Below are 18,297 nucleotides of genomic sequence, written 5' to 3' on the forward strand. Positions count from 1 at the left end.
ATGGTGAGAGACGACGGTGAGATGGTGACGACGAGATTGTCACGATGGTGAGATACGGCGGAAGGGTTTGTCGCGATTACCTTAATTAGTTTCCAATCGTGAAATTAAACCTTATTTTGTCATAACCCAAAACAACAATTTAGGCCCACTCGATGAAGCCCAAAACCTTTTTTTTGGTTTCGGTTTTATGAAGAAAAAAAAACAGGAGAGAAATATATCCCGATTAATTTATGTTTTTTTTAATTTCAGGAGACAAAAAATCTATAAAATATATCTGAAAAAACAATTAAGGGCATAATTGGCTAATTTTATATCATAAAACCTATTTGGCCAAACTTTTGAAAAAAAGGTGTAGTTGGCCAAATTTTTGGAAAAAGATCCTTAATTTATAATTTTCCCAAAAAAAAAACATATCCAATGTCATGTTCCCGTTCGAAGTCAACATCATTCAATTCTTAGTGACTCATTTATGAGGAGTTTTCTAGAATATTTGTAAGGGATTAATTTATTAGATTTGACTAGCTTATCTTCTCCAACACAGATTTGGCAACAGTTACTACCTAGCATGTATGTGGGTGTTTGTGTATACAGTTTACATGCACACACATTAAAGGTTTGCTAATTCTGTGGGAGATTGATATAGATTTTTTTCATCAAATTCCACTAGTCTAGTATTTATTTAAATTAAAGTTTATTATCACTACAAAAGAAGTGATAGAATTTTATGTGGTTGAGATTTGCTAACAAACTAGGTAACAACCTGCACTATGTGCGTGATAAATCGATTTTAAAAAAATTATTATAAATAAAATTAAAGAAAATTGTTATAAGTAAAATTATTAATATTATTATGTAACTAAAGTTTTTTTAAATTCAAATCTGCATTTCTTTCATGTAAAAAATATGTTTCACCAGTAAAATTTTATGAATGTGCAAAAGATTTTATGGAAGAAAAAGTATTGATAAAATGTTACTCCCTCCGTTTCAAAATATAGGATGTTTTAAGTAAAGCACGCAGATTAAGAAATTTTAACTTTTAACAAGTTCAACCAATCAGAAACAATACTGCATAATATAAAATACTAAACTAATCTAAAAGTTGCATTGAAATTTGAAAGCATCCTATATTATGAAACAACAAACTTCTCCAAAACATCCTATATTTTGAAACGGAGGGAGTACTATTTATTACAACATGTCTTTTTGTGGTTTAAAAATAAAATTTATATTTTCTTATGTTTTATCGTGTAATCATAACAATTTTGCATGTTTCTTATGTAACCATAATAATATATATTAAATTATTCGGTAATTTAATTATTTAATTTTATTATATGTTAGTAACATTCAGATTCTAAACTAATATTTTTGATTAGGCTATTTAAATCTTTTGAGTTAGTCAGATTGTTAATATTTTCTATAAATGATGAATTATTACCAAAAAAACCATTGTGGAAAAATTAATGAAATTCCAAATCAACGTATTTGTGTAAAAATACATTTCATCCGTGACATATGTGAACATGGTAAAGAAAATATTTGTAAAATGTTACAATTTATGACAATATATATTTTTGTGTGTGTAAAAAATGAAATTTGTATTTATGGTTTATCGAATAACTATAACAATTTTACATAATCTAATAATCACTCATTTTAAATATATTATACTTTTTTTGGATACTAAATTTATTTATAATGATAAGGGTTATGTCTCATTCTTTTTTAATAGTACACATAGTCCTGGACAGATTAATCGAACCGAAATTTCGGTTCCGGTTCGGTTAGAGGGAAATAACCGAATGGATAGTGTTTGAAGTATCCATGGATATCGGTTATTAACCGAACCGAACCGATATCCATTCGGTTATCCGAATAAACCCGAATAAAATTAAATTCATGTTAAAACTGTTATTTTCGGGACTAAAACCAGAGATCTCTCAGCATTAAAGGAATGTTGCAACTACTACACCATCAAAATATTTGAGAATTTGTTAAAAATGCCCCTTTTGATATACCCCTTTTCAAAAATACCCTCTTTTCTGGCTATTTTTATTTATGCCCTCTTTTAATTTTTAATGACCATTTTACCCTTAGATGAAAATTATTTTATTCAATAAAAAGAAAAACAAAATTTTTCCGCCAAAAAATTTCCGACATATTTTCCCGCCAAAAAATTTTCGAAAAAATTTTCCCGCCAAAAATTTTTTTGTCAAAAAACTTTTGATAAAAAATTTCGAAAAAAAAAATTTTCCCGCCAAAAAAAATTTACAAGGTTTTTAAAAGGTTTTATAAGGTTTCTACCTTATAAAAGCCTTATAAACACCTTGTAAAGGCTTTTACAAGATTTTTTAAAGAGTTTTAAAAGGTTTTTTAAACAACTTGTAAACGCTTTTACAAGATTTTTAAAAGGTTTTTAAAAGGTTTTAAAAGGTTTTTAAAAGGTTTTTAAAAGGTTTTCAAATGGTTTTTAAAAGGATTTTTAAAAGGTTTTTAAACACCTTCTAAACCCTTTTACAATGTTTTTAAAAACCTTGTAAAAGTTTTTATAAAATTTTTAAAAGGTTTTTAAACACCTTTTAAATGCTTTTAAAAAGTTTTTAAAAGCGTTTACAAGGTGTTTAAAAACCTTTTAAAGCATTTACAAGCTTTTTAAAAGCATTTACAAGGTTTTTAAAAGCGTTTACAATGTGTTTAAAAACCTTTTAAAAACCTTGTAAACGCTTTTAAAAGTTTTTTAAAAGCATTTACAAGATTTTTAAAAGGTATAAATTTCAATATTTTTGGGGGGAAATTTTTTTTTTTGGCGGGAAAAAATAATTTTTTCGGGAAAAATTTTCGATTTTGGCGGGAAAAAAAATTTTGGCGGGAAAATATTTTCGATTTTGATGACTGTACATTCTTGCTGTCACTCAAAAAGGGTAATTTGGTCATTTTGTATATAAAGAGAGGTAGTTTTAAAAATGGTCAACATGAAGGGATATTTTTAAAAAGAGATATGGAAAAAGGGGCATTTTTAAAAAGATATCCATTCGGTTATCCGAATATACCCGAATAAAATTAAATTCATGTTAAAACTGTTATTTTCGGGACTAAAACCAGAGATCTCTCAGCATTAAAGGAATGTTGCAACTACTACACCACCAAAATATTTTGACAACTCAATGCATTTTTATATTAATAAGAGAATAACGTTTAAGCTAAAAAACTGAAACTAGAACTGAACCAATATCATATAAATTTAGACCAAAATATTAAAATATTTCAAATAACCAAAATATCCAGAAAATTTTAGATATATTTGACAAAATTTCATCACATTTTTATTCAGATTTAACAAGTTTAGAGAAAGTTATATTTTTGTGGATACCCGGAACCAAACCGAAAATAACCGATACCAAACTGAACCCGAACCGAAATAGTAAATTAACCGAATGGATCCTAAACTCCTATATCCGAAATACCCGGAACCGAATGGATATAACCAGAACCGAACCGAATACCCGAATGCCTAGGACTAAGTACACATATGAATATACAATTATAATGTATACTAGATACTACCAACTCGCACTATGTGCGGGATAAATCGATTTAAATAAAATTATTATTTAAGATAAAAATGTTTGTATATAACAAAATACTAAGTAAACAACCCGCACATAGTGCCGATAAATTGATTCAATAAAATTATAATGAGTAAAATTATTATTTGAGATATAAGATTCGTTTGTATAAAACAAAATATGTAACTAATTTTTTATTATTATCCAAATTTGTGACTATTTTGTGTAAAAATACATTTCACCCGTGAAATATATAAATGTAGAAAAGAATTTTAACGTGATGGAAAAATTTGTATGAACTTTATTTTAATAAAATATGAATGATTATCAATTAAAAAATAATAATTTGTTGTTTTTTTAAAGAATAGTAATATAGATTCAAATTAAATGGCTACAAATAGTTTTAGTTTATGTAATTAATTTTGATTTAAATCTATAGTGGCATAGATGTAATTAGTATAATCAATGAGAGTTATTTGCTAAAATATGCTTCGAGCTCTCTGGTGACGGCATATCATCATTTTTTCAAGAATGATTTTCTATTAATATATAGAGGATTCCTATTCGGTTATCAATATTTCCATTTTTTTAATCAAGAATCACACTAAATGTTGAGATTAATTAGTTTAAATACTCAGATATATTAAAATAATCACACATCACAATATCTCCTTATTTGTTGTTATTTTTATTTTTATTTATGAATATATATAAATCTATATTTATTGGGAATTAAGTTTCTTTTAATGAGTAGATAATTCAAGGGTAATATACTATTTTTTATAATTAATTATAATAACTATCGAAAGCTTACTATTTAAATTAGTATGGTAATAATACTAACATAAAAAGAACATTTCAATTTTATATGATTTTGTTAATAAGCTATATGTTCTATATTTTTTAATAATTTTATATTAAATGATATGTTTTTATAGCCTTTTCAAATATTTTACTTATATTGATTTTAAGAAATAAATATAACTTTGACTTGTATATTTGTAAGTATATTTTACTGAAATTTTACGTTAAAATAGTATGTAATTATTTAATTAGTTTTACTATGTGATATTTAAATTTGTGTGAAAATGATGACATATCTAATTCTTATTTAGTTAAATATTCTATTTAAAAATATAGTGGCATGGTAATATAATTAAATTTTAAATTTAAGGGCATTTTGCTAAAAAGTGCACAGAAACACATCGATTTTTTTCAGGAGTGTATTTCTCTATTAATATTTAAGGGATAATTTGTTAGACATCTTTTTTTGTTTTGATGATAAAATATGTGTTTGCATATACAATGGAGCTAGTGATCTGTTGTAATGGCTAGACATTATAGTGTTTATATATGTATCAATCTAATTTCTAAAATGCAAGAAATTATTTATTTTTCATAAATATACATAAGAATAATGTTTTTTGTATTTGTTCTGTATGAAGATATAACATTAAGTAAAGTGATTTACATTGATGATTTATTGACTAAACAAACTTTAGTCTCCGAACATCCATATAAGTATATAACATGTTCTTTCTGAATATTGATTAAAACCTAATCTACAAAGTGGACTGAAATATTCGAATGCTATGCATTCAAATTTATTAGTAATTTTTTTCGCACTTCAAAGAGTAATTAAAGACGGTATTATACTCATGGGACTTATACTCATTACTACTAATAAAAGGAGGAATAATGATAATAAAATGCTAATGATGAAGATTTTTCACACGCTACGGGTAATTAAGGAAGATGATGAGAGTAAAATGAGGAACCGCAAAGTAACATAGGAATAATGATAATTTATTTTCATTCGCGTGCGACTACATATAATTTCATAACAATTTACTTTTGTTTTGTATCATGGAATCAGGATCATCCTTTTGTTCCTCAATATACGGGAAGATTTGGATTACATTTACATAATCAACTAATCAAGAGATTCGAGTTATATAATTGTAAGGATTATTGACAATAAAATAAAACAAGATTTCGAACGTAGGAGAAGGTATTTGCTCATGTGGGATATACATACTAATACTACTACAAGTTTTTGAGTAAACGTGTTGTACGCATTGGCACTCCGTGGACGGATCCCTCAGGTTTCATTATATAGAAAGTTGTAGAGTTTTTATTATGTTTTGTTTTACAGGATGTTTTGCAAGTTTGTATGCAAAATTAAATGTGTTAAATATATTGTAACTATTTGTGTTGTGCACATTCTTTTATGATTGGTTAAACTCTTATTAACTAAATGTAAAATGATATTTTTATAAAATATCGTCTTAGTAAACACGTTTTAATCCTATACTGTGTATATCAAAACACGAGGAGTGTCTTGTACTTACTTTGTGTCTATCTAAGTTGATTTTTTGGTAAAAATAAAAAAATTTGGATCTAGATTAATAATGTTTAGATTCTGGAGAGAAGAAAGGTATCGATATGCATTTAAGTTAAATTCTGCTAGTTGAAACAAAACATCTCAAACGATGCGGAATTTCATGTTACTTGTATCAAAAAGAAATGCTGATAATAATTATGAAAAAAATACAAGACATTCATGAGTATATTAACATTTGTGATACTTTGGATGAAAAAACTTTTAGTAAAGTGCCATAAAAAGAATGGAAATTTTTATTACGAAAGTCATGTAAGTAACCATAATGGGAACTATACAAGCCCATTCGAATGGGCTTGATATATCTGATGATTACAAAAGCATGGCAATTATGCTTTTTTCTTGTCAAAGCAGTGCAATTATGTTGATGGCAATTTTTTAAAAAGCAAAAAATACAGTGCAAGCAATTATGCTTTTAATTTCCATCTTTTCGTATACATATTTAGACGAAGATTGATTACGCACATGGATGTCGTATTTATATATAACTTGCCAGCTTTATCTGTAGAGTATAGAATACAAAACGTAGCATTCTTCAAACCGCAAACTTGATGAATAAAGTAATTTGGACAAATGGTTGGCTTGCACCAGTCTCTCTACAAGTGACACTAACCATATGAGAAAACGTCAATTAATAACAAAATCGAAAGACAATGAAGAAAGCAATGCTGACTACTGAGAATATAATATATCAAAGTACAAAGGAAGTTGTTCCCACTTTCCATCTTCTTCACCTGAACTTTGGGGAATTGGGGACCCAAAAACCTTCTTCATTGACCATCCCATATATATTTTGCTTTTCTTAATAAATCACTCCTCCTTTCAATGCATTACATCAACATTTTTCTTTTTATATATACTGTATTATAAACCGTTGTGTAATTAACGTATGCATCGGGTACTAGCTAGAATTTTGTTTTTGTTTTTGTAAAAAAATATTCTGTGGAGTTTCACAGAATATTGCTTCTTTTTATTTATCAAATATTAACTTCAGACCTAATAAGAGAGATTGTGGACATTTACTTTTCAAAAACTTGTTAATAAAAATAGTTTTTTTAAATATAAAAAAAACTGTATCATATTGCAAGGGAAATAAATGATAAAGTAACTAAAACTATTCTCCCTTTAATGTTTTAAAATTATAATCTGTTGTTTCATGTCCCCCGGTCCACCTGACACTGCATGTATAAAAAAGAATAAACTCCAAATCCATATAACATATATATTCAAAAATTTTGAAATAAAGAAAATATACAATTTCCACGCAAAAGAAGAAACTTTTAGTTTATTTGCTCTCTCTTTATGGTTATGGATGATCATATAAGATACAATAAATGAAATGTTCAGTTTTGCCTTACCTTTATTTACTTTTATTGGCCATTATAATTGTTCCAGCCAAAGTTAGACTTATTCAAAAGGGGTTGCTTTCAAAAGCTCATCTCTCTCTTTCTTTCTCAAGTCTCAGCCTGCTTGCTGATCTCATCACTACTTACCATCTTTTACTCCATCCAAAATCCTCAACAACACTCCAAAAACAAAAACAAAAACAAAAACCCACTTCCCCAAAACTGAAACCAAACAAAAACATCTCTATTGATCTCCTTCTCTGGAATTCAGATTTGTAACCAAGAAATGTTTCCTACGCGTCCACAATATTGGAGAAGAAGATTATCAATAAACCCACAATCTCTTCTTCTTCTGATACTCTGCTTCTTCTTTGTCCACCACTGTGACGCCTCGAGATTCTCGTCATCAAGCGTTTTCTACAGAAACCCTAATTATGATCACAACAACAACACGATGAGGAGAGGCCATTTCTTAGGATTCTTTCCAAGACACTTCCCTGTTCCAGCTTCTGCTCCTTCACGAAAGCACAACGACATTGGTATTCAAGCATGGTTGTCTCCATGATCACTCGATCTTTCTCATATATACCTGCTACTATATCTACAATATATGTAATCTATGCACTCATACACAAATTAAAAGGAGTACAAGACCATTCATCTCGGTCTCTGATGTTTGCTTTTAACATGAAATTAGGGTTTCAGATGTTTGACCCCTTTAATTGTTCCTCGATCTTTTGGTTTGCATGTAATCTATTTTGGAGTAGAAGTGAGAGATATTGTGATTAGGTTTGTGCTTTGTTAATTATTCTCACTCTTCCATTTTTGCTGTTGTTGTTTTGTATATGTAAATGATCAAGTTTACGAGACGGGATATTAGATGCAACAATCTCGTTACTTCATCAATGCCTAATTAATTTGTTATCTGTTTTTTTTTCCCCACTTCATTTAATTAATCATTTTATTGATTTCTAATTATATCAAAGCTGTTGATAAGACTCATTTTATAAAGTTTAATTGGTTAAAAATGGAAAATCATCGTCTTTTATAAAGTCCAAAAAGAAAGACCAACAACTTCATTACCGTCTAGAGAACACCATGGGTCATCTTTTACTTGTTCAACCAATGAGATATGAAAAGAAGAAAAATATGTCTCTAAAAAATTTGTTAAGACTACTATTTTTTTGTTTTGTTTTGTCACACTACTTTATATAAAGAATATATAATATACTAAATACTACACTATCAAATGATAGCTAAATATATATAGGCAGTGCATGAAGCTACTATTTATATTGTCAAATATTGAATAATAAAACAAAGATAGAAAGAGTGAAAAAGATAGTCCAAAAAGTCACGCAAGGTTGGGTTATTAACGTAAAAAACGTAAAAATAATAATAGCCTTCGTCATGTAAAGAGTGTCCAATAACCCATCCCGCCACGCCCGGGGATTGATTTGACACTCGTTTTCAATTTTCTACAGTGATATCTATATATTCTTTTTTTGTGACAACTTTTATTTTCTCAGCTAGACTAACGTTACATTAAAATTACATTGAATTATACTGGACAAAACACAAACTCCTAATTAAGAAAAAAAAAAAACTACATTTGACCTTTTTTACCAACTAAAATTGAAGTTAATTTCGTAAAATTTTTAGATGTATGGTGTAAAATACATTTTTCACTTTAAGGTTTTTTAATGGTTTAATGGAGAACATGATTAAGATTAAGTATAGTATATCATAGAGTCATAAAGATCATATACAACAAAAGATACGGAGCCGAAAGATGTGCCGTTTTTAACAAAAAAGTTAGGCTTAATTTTTCGTCGAAGGTTCTTATGCATAAAAATGTTAAAAATCCTACTTTTTCCCTCTCTACAATGAAAAGGTACACCAAAACTCTATAATTAAAGTTTTAACCAAGATTACGATTTCTTTTTTTTTTTGTTTGCATAAAATTAGTTTATTAATTATCTTGTTATCTTAAATTACGTTTACAAATATCACCATCTAGTTATATCTCGAACAATTATGAAAAATGATGACTCTTTTAATTGGAAGAGAAAATGGCCAACACCGCATGATTTGTAGAATATGATGAGGATAATGGTATTATTACACGTTTTACTAAAAGAAATAGCATATTATTATCCGATAATTCCGCAATCGATTCTAAAATTACAAATACACGTATGTGTACCCTTCTCAATTATTAACATTATTATATCACTTTACTAAGAGAAATATTAACCACTGCTTTTCTTTAAACTTTACCTTATTTAATCACTGCTTTTCTTAATAACACAAATTTTAAATTTGCTACATACAATAGATATAAAGATGATCACTCCTATATGTGCCTCGTATCCACCAAATCTTTTAACATATAATCGATGTTAAACTACAACAGAAGTTATCAAGTTGTAATGTTTAAGTGATTAGAATCTATAATTCTTCATTTTGGTTATGAAAAGTTCATTCCTAAGATTTCTACATTCCCCATTGTAAATTTAGTAGAAATCCGGACCAGAGAGTAAAAAATGATTTGTACGGTCGAGTTGGCATGACTTATAAAATCAGTTTTTTTTTTTTTTGTTGGGCAAATACTTAAAAAATCAGTTAAACTCTGTAATGTGAAGCAATCGAGTTCATTTCCTTTTTGATATTTTGTTTGACAAATCCCTGCAACAAAAAAGATTGGTTGCGTCGATTTGAGCTCACAAACTCTGTACACTCTTCATTGTTCATAGTATCAAACAAATAAACTCACCAGTGTTGTCTTAGAAACATGTACAAGCAGATGGGTTTATGAAGATTCTAACAGAGAAACGATTTTTCCGAGGATTTGACATAAGACCTTCCTAAGAATAATCTACCGCAACATTTAAATAGTCAAGAGAACTAGAATTAGAATCATATTGAAACACTTGTTGTGTCTCAACTCCTAAAGAGTAGGCATTGGCTTAAAAGAAGCTTGATCCCGTCCATAGAGAGTATCCGTGCTACAATGCATAAAAAGACTTTGCAACTAATTCAATCATACAAATTGTTTGTTTAATTAACAACTTAAGAAGGTATTTTATTTTTTGTGCAAACAAAAATTTCAAAAGACAAAAGCACTTAAGATGAAGTCACAAACTAAGGTTGTTGTGAGGTTGCGGTGGCGGCTGCAGCCAAGCACTGCAGATAGACAAATAGGTAGTGTAAGGACTAAGGAGGATGAGTACATCTCACACAACCAAAATGTAAACGTAAACAAAAGCAATCTTTGCCTTGTAAATTTATAAATATTTCTCTAAAGTTCCACACTTTTATAATTAACATCAGTAATTATATGAGCAGATAAAAGAATACAATACACTCTTAAACTTCAGCATTTACACATCACAAGAGAGCCGATATCCCAAATGTGTCATATCAATATGTACAAGATACTGACACGCTCTGAATACTCAATTATTTTGGTAAATAAAGTTTCAGACAAGGAAGATCTTAGTCCTTTCTGCAGCATGATTCGACTCCACAACAGATCTTTCCTTCGACATAAAAATGGACAATCTCGTCTTTCACATGCTTTCGGGCGATGTCAGTTCGCGAGCTTGATGACGACCATGACATGTATAATGTTTCCAAGGCTTCAACTGAGAACCCATTGTTGCTTAGGTCCAGAATCTGCAACTGGTTAGCCATTGCAAGAGCGGTTGAAAGTTCGCTGATGATATGGTTCCTGCGTGGTAAACTTAGACTGCTAGAGGCTGCAGTTTGTTCCTCTGGTTGCTCATCTTCGCTGTCTGCAACTTCGAGATCATCACACTCCATATTGGTTTCACATAACTCTTGTTCTTTGCCCGGGTTCTGGCAATGGTGTCTGGTTTCAACTGTCTGAGGTTTGTCCATGGAAGTGACAGATTCAGATGTTCCTTGTAAATGCTGCCCTAGTTTTAAGCTTTCCTTCACAGGTTGGCCAAAGAAAGTCTCATCTATCTTAGCATTCTCGGAAAGATTAAGCTCTTCAAGATTCTTATTACCTGCAGAACGTGTAGTTGATGGTTCAAAATTGGGAAAAATTTTGGTTTAATAGCAATTACAGCAAGAGATTTTATGGAATATTTTAGTTCAGACCTGAAAGTGCTTGGATTATGCATAGAACTCCTGAGAGCTTTAGATGACACTTGTTTAGAGTCAGAACTTTTATGTTTGAACAAGGATTCATAAGCAGCATCCCCAATGCACTGATTCCCTGTTTCAATATTGTTATACATTGAGAAGACAGGAATTTGGATGAAGGTGATTTACAGAATCACGACTACTGATTGCAAAATTCTTTAGCATGGTCTATCTCCATCCTCAACAGAGTTTTAGTTAGATGGAACTACTTGAAAAAAAAAGAGCTTTAAGATGCTGAGGTCATCAAAAACATACCTCTTCGGTGATTGAATTTCCTCCAACATTGAGTTCAAGAATGCAAGATGTTAGATCTTGGGCGAGGTTAAGAAAGAAAGGAGATGCTAGTCCACAACATGAAAGGTCGAGTTTCACAGTTTCTTCCTTCTGATAACATAGCGATTTAGTGACTTTTATAGCTCCGTCCTAGAATAAATTTGTACAGCGTCGTCAGATGAAAAAGGATGCAGATATCATAATATAAGAATTCAATTTGAGTGTNACTCTTGTTCTTTGCCCGGGTTCTGGCAATGGTGTCTGGTTTCAACTGTCTGAGGTTTGTCCATGGAAGTGACAGATTCAGATGTTCCTTGTAAATGCTGCCCTAGTTTTAAGCTTTCCTTCACAGGTTGGCCAAAGAAAGTCTCATCTATCTTAGCATTCTCGGAAAGATTAAGCTCTTCAAGATTCTTATTACCTGCAGAACGTGTAGTTGATGGTTCAAAATTGGGAAGAATTTTGGTTTATTAGCAATTACAGCAAGAGATTTTATGGAATATTTTAGTTCAGACCTGAAAGTGCTTGGATTATGCATAGAACTCCTGAGAGCTTTAGATGACACTTGTTTAGAGTCAGAACTTTTATGTTTGAACAAGGATTCATAAGCAGCATCCCCAGTGCATTGATTCCCTGTTTCAATATTGTATACATTGAGAAGACAGGAATTTGGATAAAGGTGATTTACAGCCAAATGGAATATTACAATAATGGGAATATCGTTTCAGAGCTTAAAATGATTACAGAATCACGAGTTCTACTGATTGCAAAATTCTTTAGCATGATCTATCTCCATCCTCAACAGAGTTTTAGTTAGATGGAACTACTTGAAAAGAAAAGAGCTTTAAGATGCTGAGGTCATCAAAAACATACCTCTTCGGTGATTGAATTTCCTCCAACATTGAGTTCAAGAATGCAAGATATTAGAGTAATATTTTGGGCGAGGTTAAGAAAGAAAGGAGATGCTAGTCCACAACATGAAAGATCGAGTTTCACAGTTTCTTCCATCTGATAACATAGAGATTTAGTGACTTTTATAGCTCCGTCCTAGAATAAATTTGTATAGCATCGTCAGATGAAAAAGGATGCAGATATCATAATATAAGAATTCAATTTGAGTGTTTAGCATATCATCACCGTTTTTATTCCACTGCTGCCAACCAAAAGTTTTGACAAAGATGGAGTCTTGACAAATGCAGAAAGGCTATCAACAACTTGGCTACTAAGCTTTATGCCATTCATGCTCAGTTCTGCAAAGCTGAAGTGGTTTAACATATGATGGTGTTAGATCGATTTACGTTAGTGGAAAAGATAACACAAAAAAACAGCTTTATGTTTTTATTAACCTGCTTAGAGAAGCCAATTTAGCCAAGAGGTTTTGAATAGTACTCCCTGAAACAGGATTATTATAACCTGCCATATATGGACACATCAACTTAAGCGACCTCAAAAGAGAGAAAAAAAGATTGAATGTACACAACAAATTATAGAGTTTACCTATACAGAGTTGCGAAAGTCCTGACTCTGAATCCAAAGCATCAGCAACCTTTTGGATTGTTCTTGATGTAAGTGAACAATGTTCTACATTCAAGCTGTAAAGTGCTAAAAAGCAAAAGGGGACACATTACGGTAAGCCAGTGAATGGAAGATAAGAGTTAATACTGTTAATCTAACACTAGACTGGTTTTATACCATCAGAGCAATTAGCAAAATAATAAAAGAAACTATACCCCGGCAATTTTTCAAAATAGTTGACAGGTATGATCCACATGCATCTGTAAGTCGATTCCTGGACATATTGAGGACTTCAAGCCGAGTGAACAGCACAGGACATTCACAGATCTGGTAGAGAGGAGTATATTAAACAATACGAAAACACATGAATATGTGAAACTTTCTAGCTTTGAGCCTAGTAGTGTACCTGAAACAAAGCAGTTGGACCGAATCGATTGCAGTGCAAATCCAAAGTTAAAGCACCGTACATCTGGCTTGACGAGGCAAAAAGTTGTTTCAGTTTCTCCATTGTACCATTCCCTAACAACCAATAAGACGAAATATAAAACTTTCAAATTTCCTAGTACTTTTTAATGATATAACCAACTAACTCACTTAAACTAAGTAAGACGTCAAAGAACAACTTTCACCTAGCATATTGTGAGAGAGATCCAACATAGCAACTGTATTGTGGACATGGAGAGCACACAATAACGGAGCAGCTGATATGTCTTGCAGTTCACATTCTGACACATTGATATCATCCTCTACCTGATAACAAACAACGAAATAACCATTTTAAAACTATTTTGTCCATTAACCGGCAAATTTGGGAAATTATTCTCACCTCCGAAATATATAATTTCTTAAGCAATTTTATACTGGGTTTCTCGGAAAACTTATGGCAACAGTCCATGTATAGTTTCATCAGGCGCTTGTGAACCCAACCTGAAACAAGTTAATTACATAGCTGATTCAGCCTTATTAAATAAATAAGAGGAGATAATCAATGATCATAATCTATAAAACCAATACAGCGGTTCAGCCACAATCATTTAAAAAGTGAGAACAAACTTGTGATGAAATTGTTGCAAAAAAAAAAAAAATTGTGATGATCAGCTTGATAATCATTCAGTCAAATATCATGAGATCCCATTTGTACCAAGAATATACTTACCTTTAACAGAAGCTTCAATAACAACATTTCCAGAAGCACCTCTGAGAACCGCATGTAGATCCAATGGTTTCAGAACTTTTCCACCATATTCCAAATGATGAATGATCGGCAACAGACCTAAATAGCAAATTGGATGTTCAAAGATTCAAACAACTTTTACAGCCGAAAAATTTACTGAAAAATGTGCTAGGGAACAAGGAAAATGATACTAAAATGCAAAAAAAACTTTTATTAATCATGAGATAAGAGTTATAGAGATTGATCCTAACTGGGGATCTGAGATCATGCATTCAAGCTAAACTTTTGCTGAGGAAACAAAAATGTGCACATACCTTTTGATTTCTCATCGTCAGGAAGTTGTAAATAGTATAAGCAAGTTAGTTCCACCTTCACAGACTCATCATTGCGAGAACAGGAGTCTAAAGCAATGTGTTCATTTTCAATTTCAACTCTTATTTTTTGCTGCAACAAGTAAAAAATATAGATATCATAAAGAAGAATGGACGAAGTAGAATAAATAAATGCAACCCTATCCAATCTAGAATAATCAGTGATAACTCAAAACCAGATCACAGTTGCTCACATCCTCAGTTTTTGAGTAAGCGTGTAAGTTCACGAGAGAAGCTCCAGTTTTGCAATGCGAGCCGTTGGAGTCACCAACATCAGATTGAGATCCTCTTTTACTACAACCAGTAGTTTCAGCAGCTATATTATTGCTCAAAGATCTACAATTTCTGACATTTGGAGCCACCTTATTGGGATTGAGAGGTGTATACGAGCAAGAACCTTCTTCTACATTATCTTGGATGGAAGGATTATTCGTATAATTAACAGCACCATCAAAATACATACTTTCCTCAGAAACCTCCTCATTCTGCGTTGGAACTTTGTGAAAATTGTCTTTAGGGCATCCCAACTCATATTCGGTTTCACTTTCATCATCAGAGAGGATTACACGAATACGCTTGCGACCAACAACTGTTTGCTGAGAGTCTGCTACTGCAGAGCAATCTTTCTTAGTCTCATCAGTATCAACATCTTGTTTTCCTGAAACTTGTTTCCTTTTAAACAGACGTTTTCCAGGCTGGAGAAATGAAATTAGTGGCACGTCATCATTCGCTTCATCTAAATCTGCTAACGGTTCTAATCTAAGTGAATTTGATGTTTGGGGTTCTGGTGAGCTACATGCATTTGGCCTATCATTTGATATGTTCCCATGCCCTTCTGAGTCGGTTTCAGAGCATTCTTCTTGTGTACCACATTCGGCTCTCNCAAATCCAAAAAGACCATTAGTTAAGTACTTAGCATTAGCATGAGATATGTGTGCATTCACGTCTATATGAGCGTTCACATTTACATTTTCTCTGCTTTAAGCGTTCCTTCAAATTTTAACGATGATTAAATCTTCATTCATATGTTAAACGGAATTGTCATTTTCTTAAGGAAGATTCATAAGTAGGGGTTTTACTACTTGAATCACAAACATAATTACTCAGCAGTTTAAAATGCAAACTTTGATAAAGGGCTCTCTTATATAGATTACTAATAATTGGATCTACCTGTACGCCTCTTCGAATGCTTGGAGTGCTCCTGTCCATTCGCCAATACTGTCCAAACCATTACCTATATTGATTTTCGCTAGTGCTTGACCCTACAAGAGACCACCATAAGTGAGAACGAAGAAAAGCTATAATATTGACAAATCCCAAAATAGGAACAATTAGTGTTCCCCTTTCACACCAAATATATCTAGTAGAGGCCTCATCAATTATTTATGGTGCTGTGAACAAATTATGATAAAAATAGTGAAATATAACAATTTACAATTAATCGTGCAAGCAAACAAATCTTACCTCCAGATTACCGATTGCTTCGTATCCCTCATAACCTCTATTAAACCACTTCAGGGACTTTCTGAAATTTCTGAGCTTATGGTAAGACTCTCCAACAACCAAGAAGGCATCACTCAGCTTTTCCTTGTCACAGAGTTCGTCTGATATTTTCTTCTTCCTTTTTGAAAATTCAAGATGCTAAGACATTCAAAGAATAAGTAGCGACCTATTAGTTGCATACAGAGATTAAGTAGTAGTTTCCTACTTAAACTTTCAGAACTATATTATTTGTCACTGGAACTGTGGCGCAGAGACTTGGATCATACATTGCCCAATATCCGTATGATAAAGAATAAACATAATAAATTTATTTTAGCAAGTTTAGAACTAAAATATGATTCACCATTTAAAAGATATGTTTCTTGAGAGACAAAACTTTAGTAATCCTTGGATAATATAGTCTTCATGACTGATCTGAAAAGACAGTGTCAATAGCCGAACTTCACAAAACTTGACTTTGTTTAAGAGAATAGCATATCTATCCTACTCCATACCCTTCTGAAGTCTGGAAAACCTCACAGTACTTACTCATCATTAAAAAACACTAAGATGAACAACTCTAACTACAGCAAACTTTTCAAACAATGTAAACATGGTATGGAGAGTTGGGATTGAAAAGCAAGGAATGATAAAGAAATAAAACTAACCTTCAGCCATGCAAATACAATGCTAGACTTCTCAATAAGACGTTCAAGACAAGCATGCACTTGAAGCATAGACTTTCGTTCCTCCGAAGTGCCTTTGGCGTCAGTCATTTCTGCAGACAACTTCTTAAGCACAAGCTCTTCATCTCTCAATTCTTCCATAACTTTAATAGATTTCTTGACAATCTTGATATTTTGCTCAATCTGTTCAACCAACGCACTCTCGTCTTGCATAGATTTCGCTAGAGTAGAAGCTTTACCATAACACAAAAGTGCATTGTCGTACTTATGCGTCCTGTTGTGTAATTCAGCGAGATTGATATACCCCTTGGCTTCTCCTTGAGGATGATTAATTTTATGGCAGATATTGATATCCATCTCAATATGTTTCTTTGCCTCATCCCAACTTCTCAGCTCCATAAAAACGTTTCCAAGGTTATGATGAAGCCTACTACGAGCAGCATCATACTCTCTAACCTCCTCCTCATCGCAAATCTGCAGCCCTTTCTTGAGAATACTACGAGCCGCCTCAGGGTTATCAAGCTCAAGGTCAAGCATACCAATGTTGTTATGTGCATTAATATACTCCTCAAGAAACCCACTAGACTGTCCAGGTGGTGGTTTCTCCTTGAGAACCTGAGCAAGTTCCATGGCTTTCTTAAAGTACTTTTTAGCACTCTGGATGGCATCACAATCATCCTCAGACCTCAAAAGTATTTCATAATAGGTACGACCAAGTTGAGTACAAGCTCGTTGCTTTTCCACAGTGTCATCAGCTTCTTTCGCAAGCTCTAAATGCTTCTTCTGTAATTTTCCCAATTTTTGCAGCATTTTTTAATTCCTCGATTCCCAATTGAAACTCAAAATTAATAAGATGAAATCAAAAGAGGGCTTTACCTGATAAATCAATGCTTCTTCGAATTCCTCGAGACGGAGATAAATCTCGCCGAGACACTGACAAGTAGGTAACAGATCCTTCCCAGGTAGATACTTGACGGAGATATCGTAATCGATCCGAAACCATTTGCGAGCTTCAACGTACTCTCCTTGATTCTTGAGTATATCGCCGACATTGTTCGCCCATTTCGCTTCTTCGCTTCTGTTACCCACTTCCTTCGCTTTCCGGTACGCTCTCTTCGCCGCTGCTAAATCCATTCGACCCATCATCGATTGTTGATTTCTCCAAATTTTCAGATTTCTCGAAGTTTTAATGATTTTGATTTTCTCCAATTTCGCTAATCCATTTTTTTTTGGTGCCAATGCCATCAAAATCCTTAGAAATGCCGCCAAAAAAAGTCAAGGGTAAATTTGGTAATCTCAGACAATTATTA

The 18,297-nt window shown here is 31.9% G+C and overlaps 1 protein-coding gene and 1 pseudogene across 1 annotated transcript; one reads left to right on the top strand and one right to left on the bottom strand.

The window, feature by feature from the left end:
* LOC109129215 (protein IDA-LIKE 4) lies at positions 7,348 to 8,239 on the top strand. The gene has a single exon (XM_019236954.1). It carries the CDS (start codon positions 7,600 to 7,602, stop codon positions 7,876 to 7,878), a length of 279 nt encoding a protein of 92 aa, XP_019092499.1. The 5' UTR covers positions 7,348 to 7,599; the 3' UTR covers positions 7,879 to 8,239.
* On the bottom strand, positions 10,572 to 18,211 carry LOC104746247 (annotated as a pseudogene).

Source organism: Camelina sativa, chromosome 15, assembly GCF_000633955.1.
Source record: "Camelina sativa cultivar DH55 chromosome 15, Cs, whole genome shotgun sequence".
NCBI lineage: Eukaryota > Viridiplantae > Streptophyta > Magnoliopsida > Brassicales > Brassicaceae > Camelina > Camelina sativa.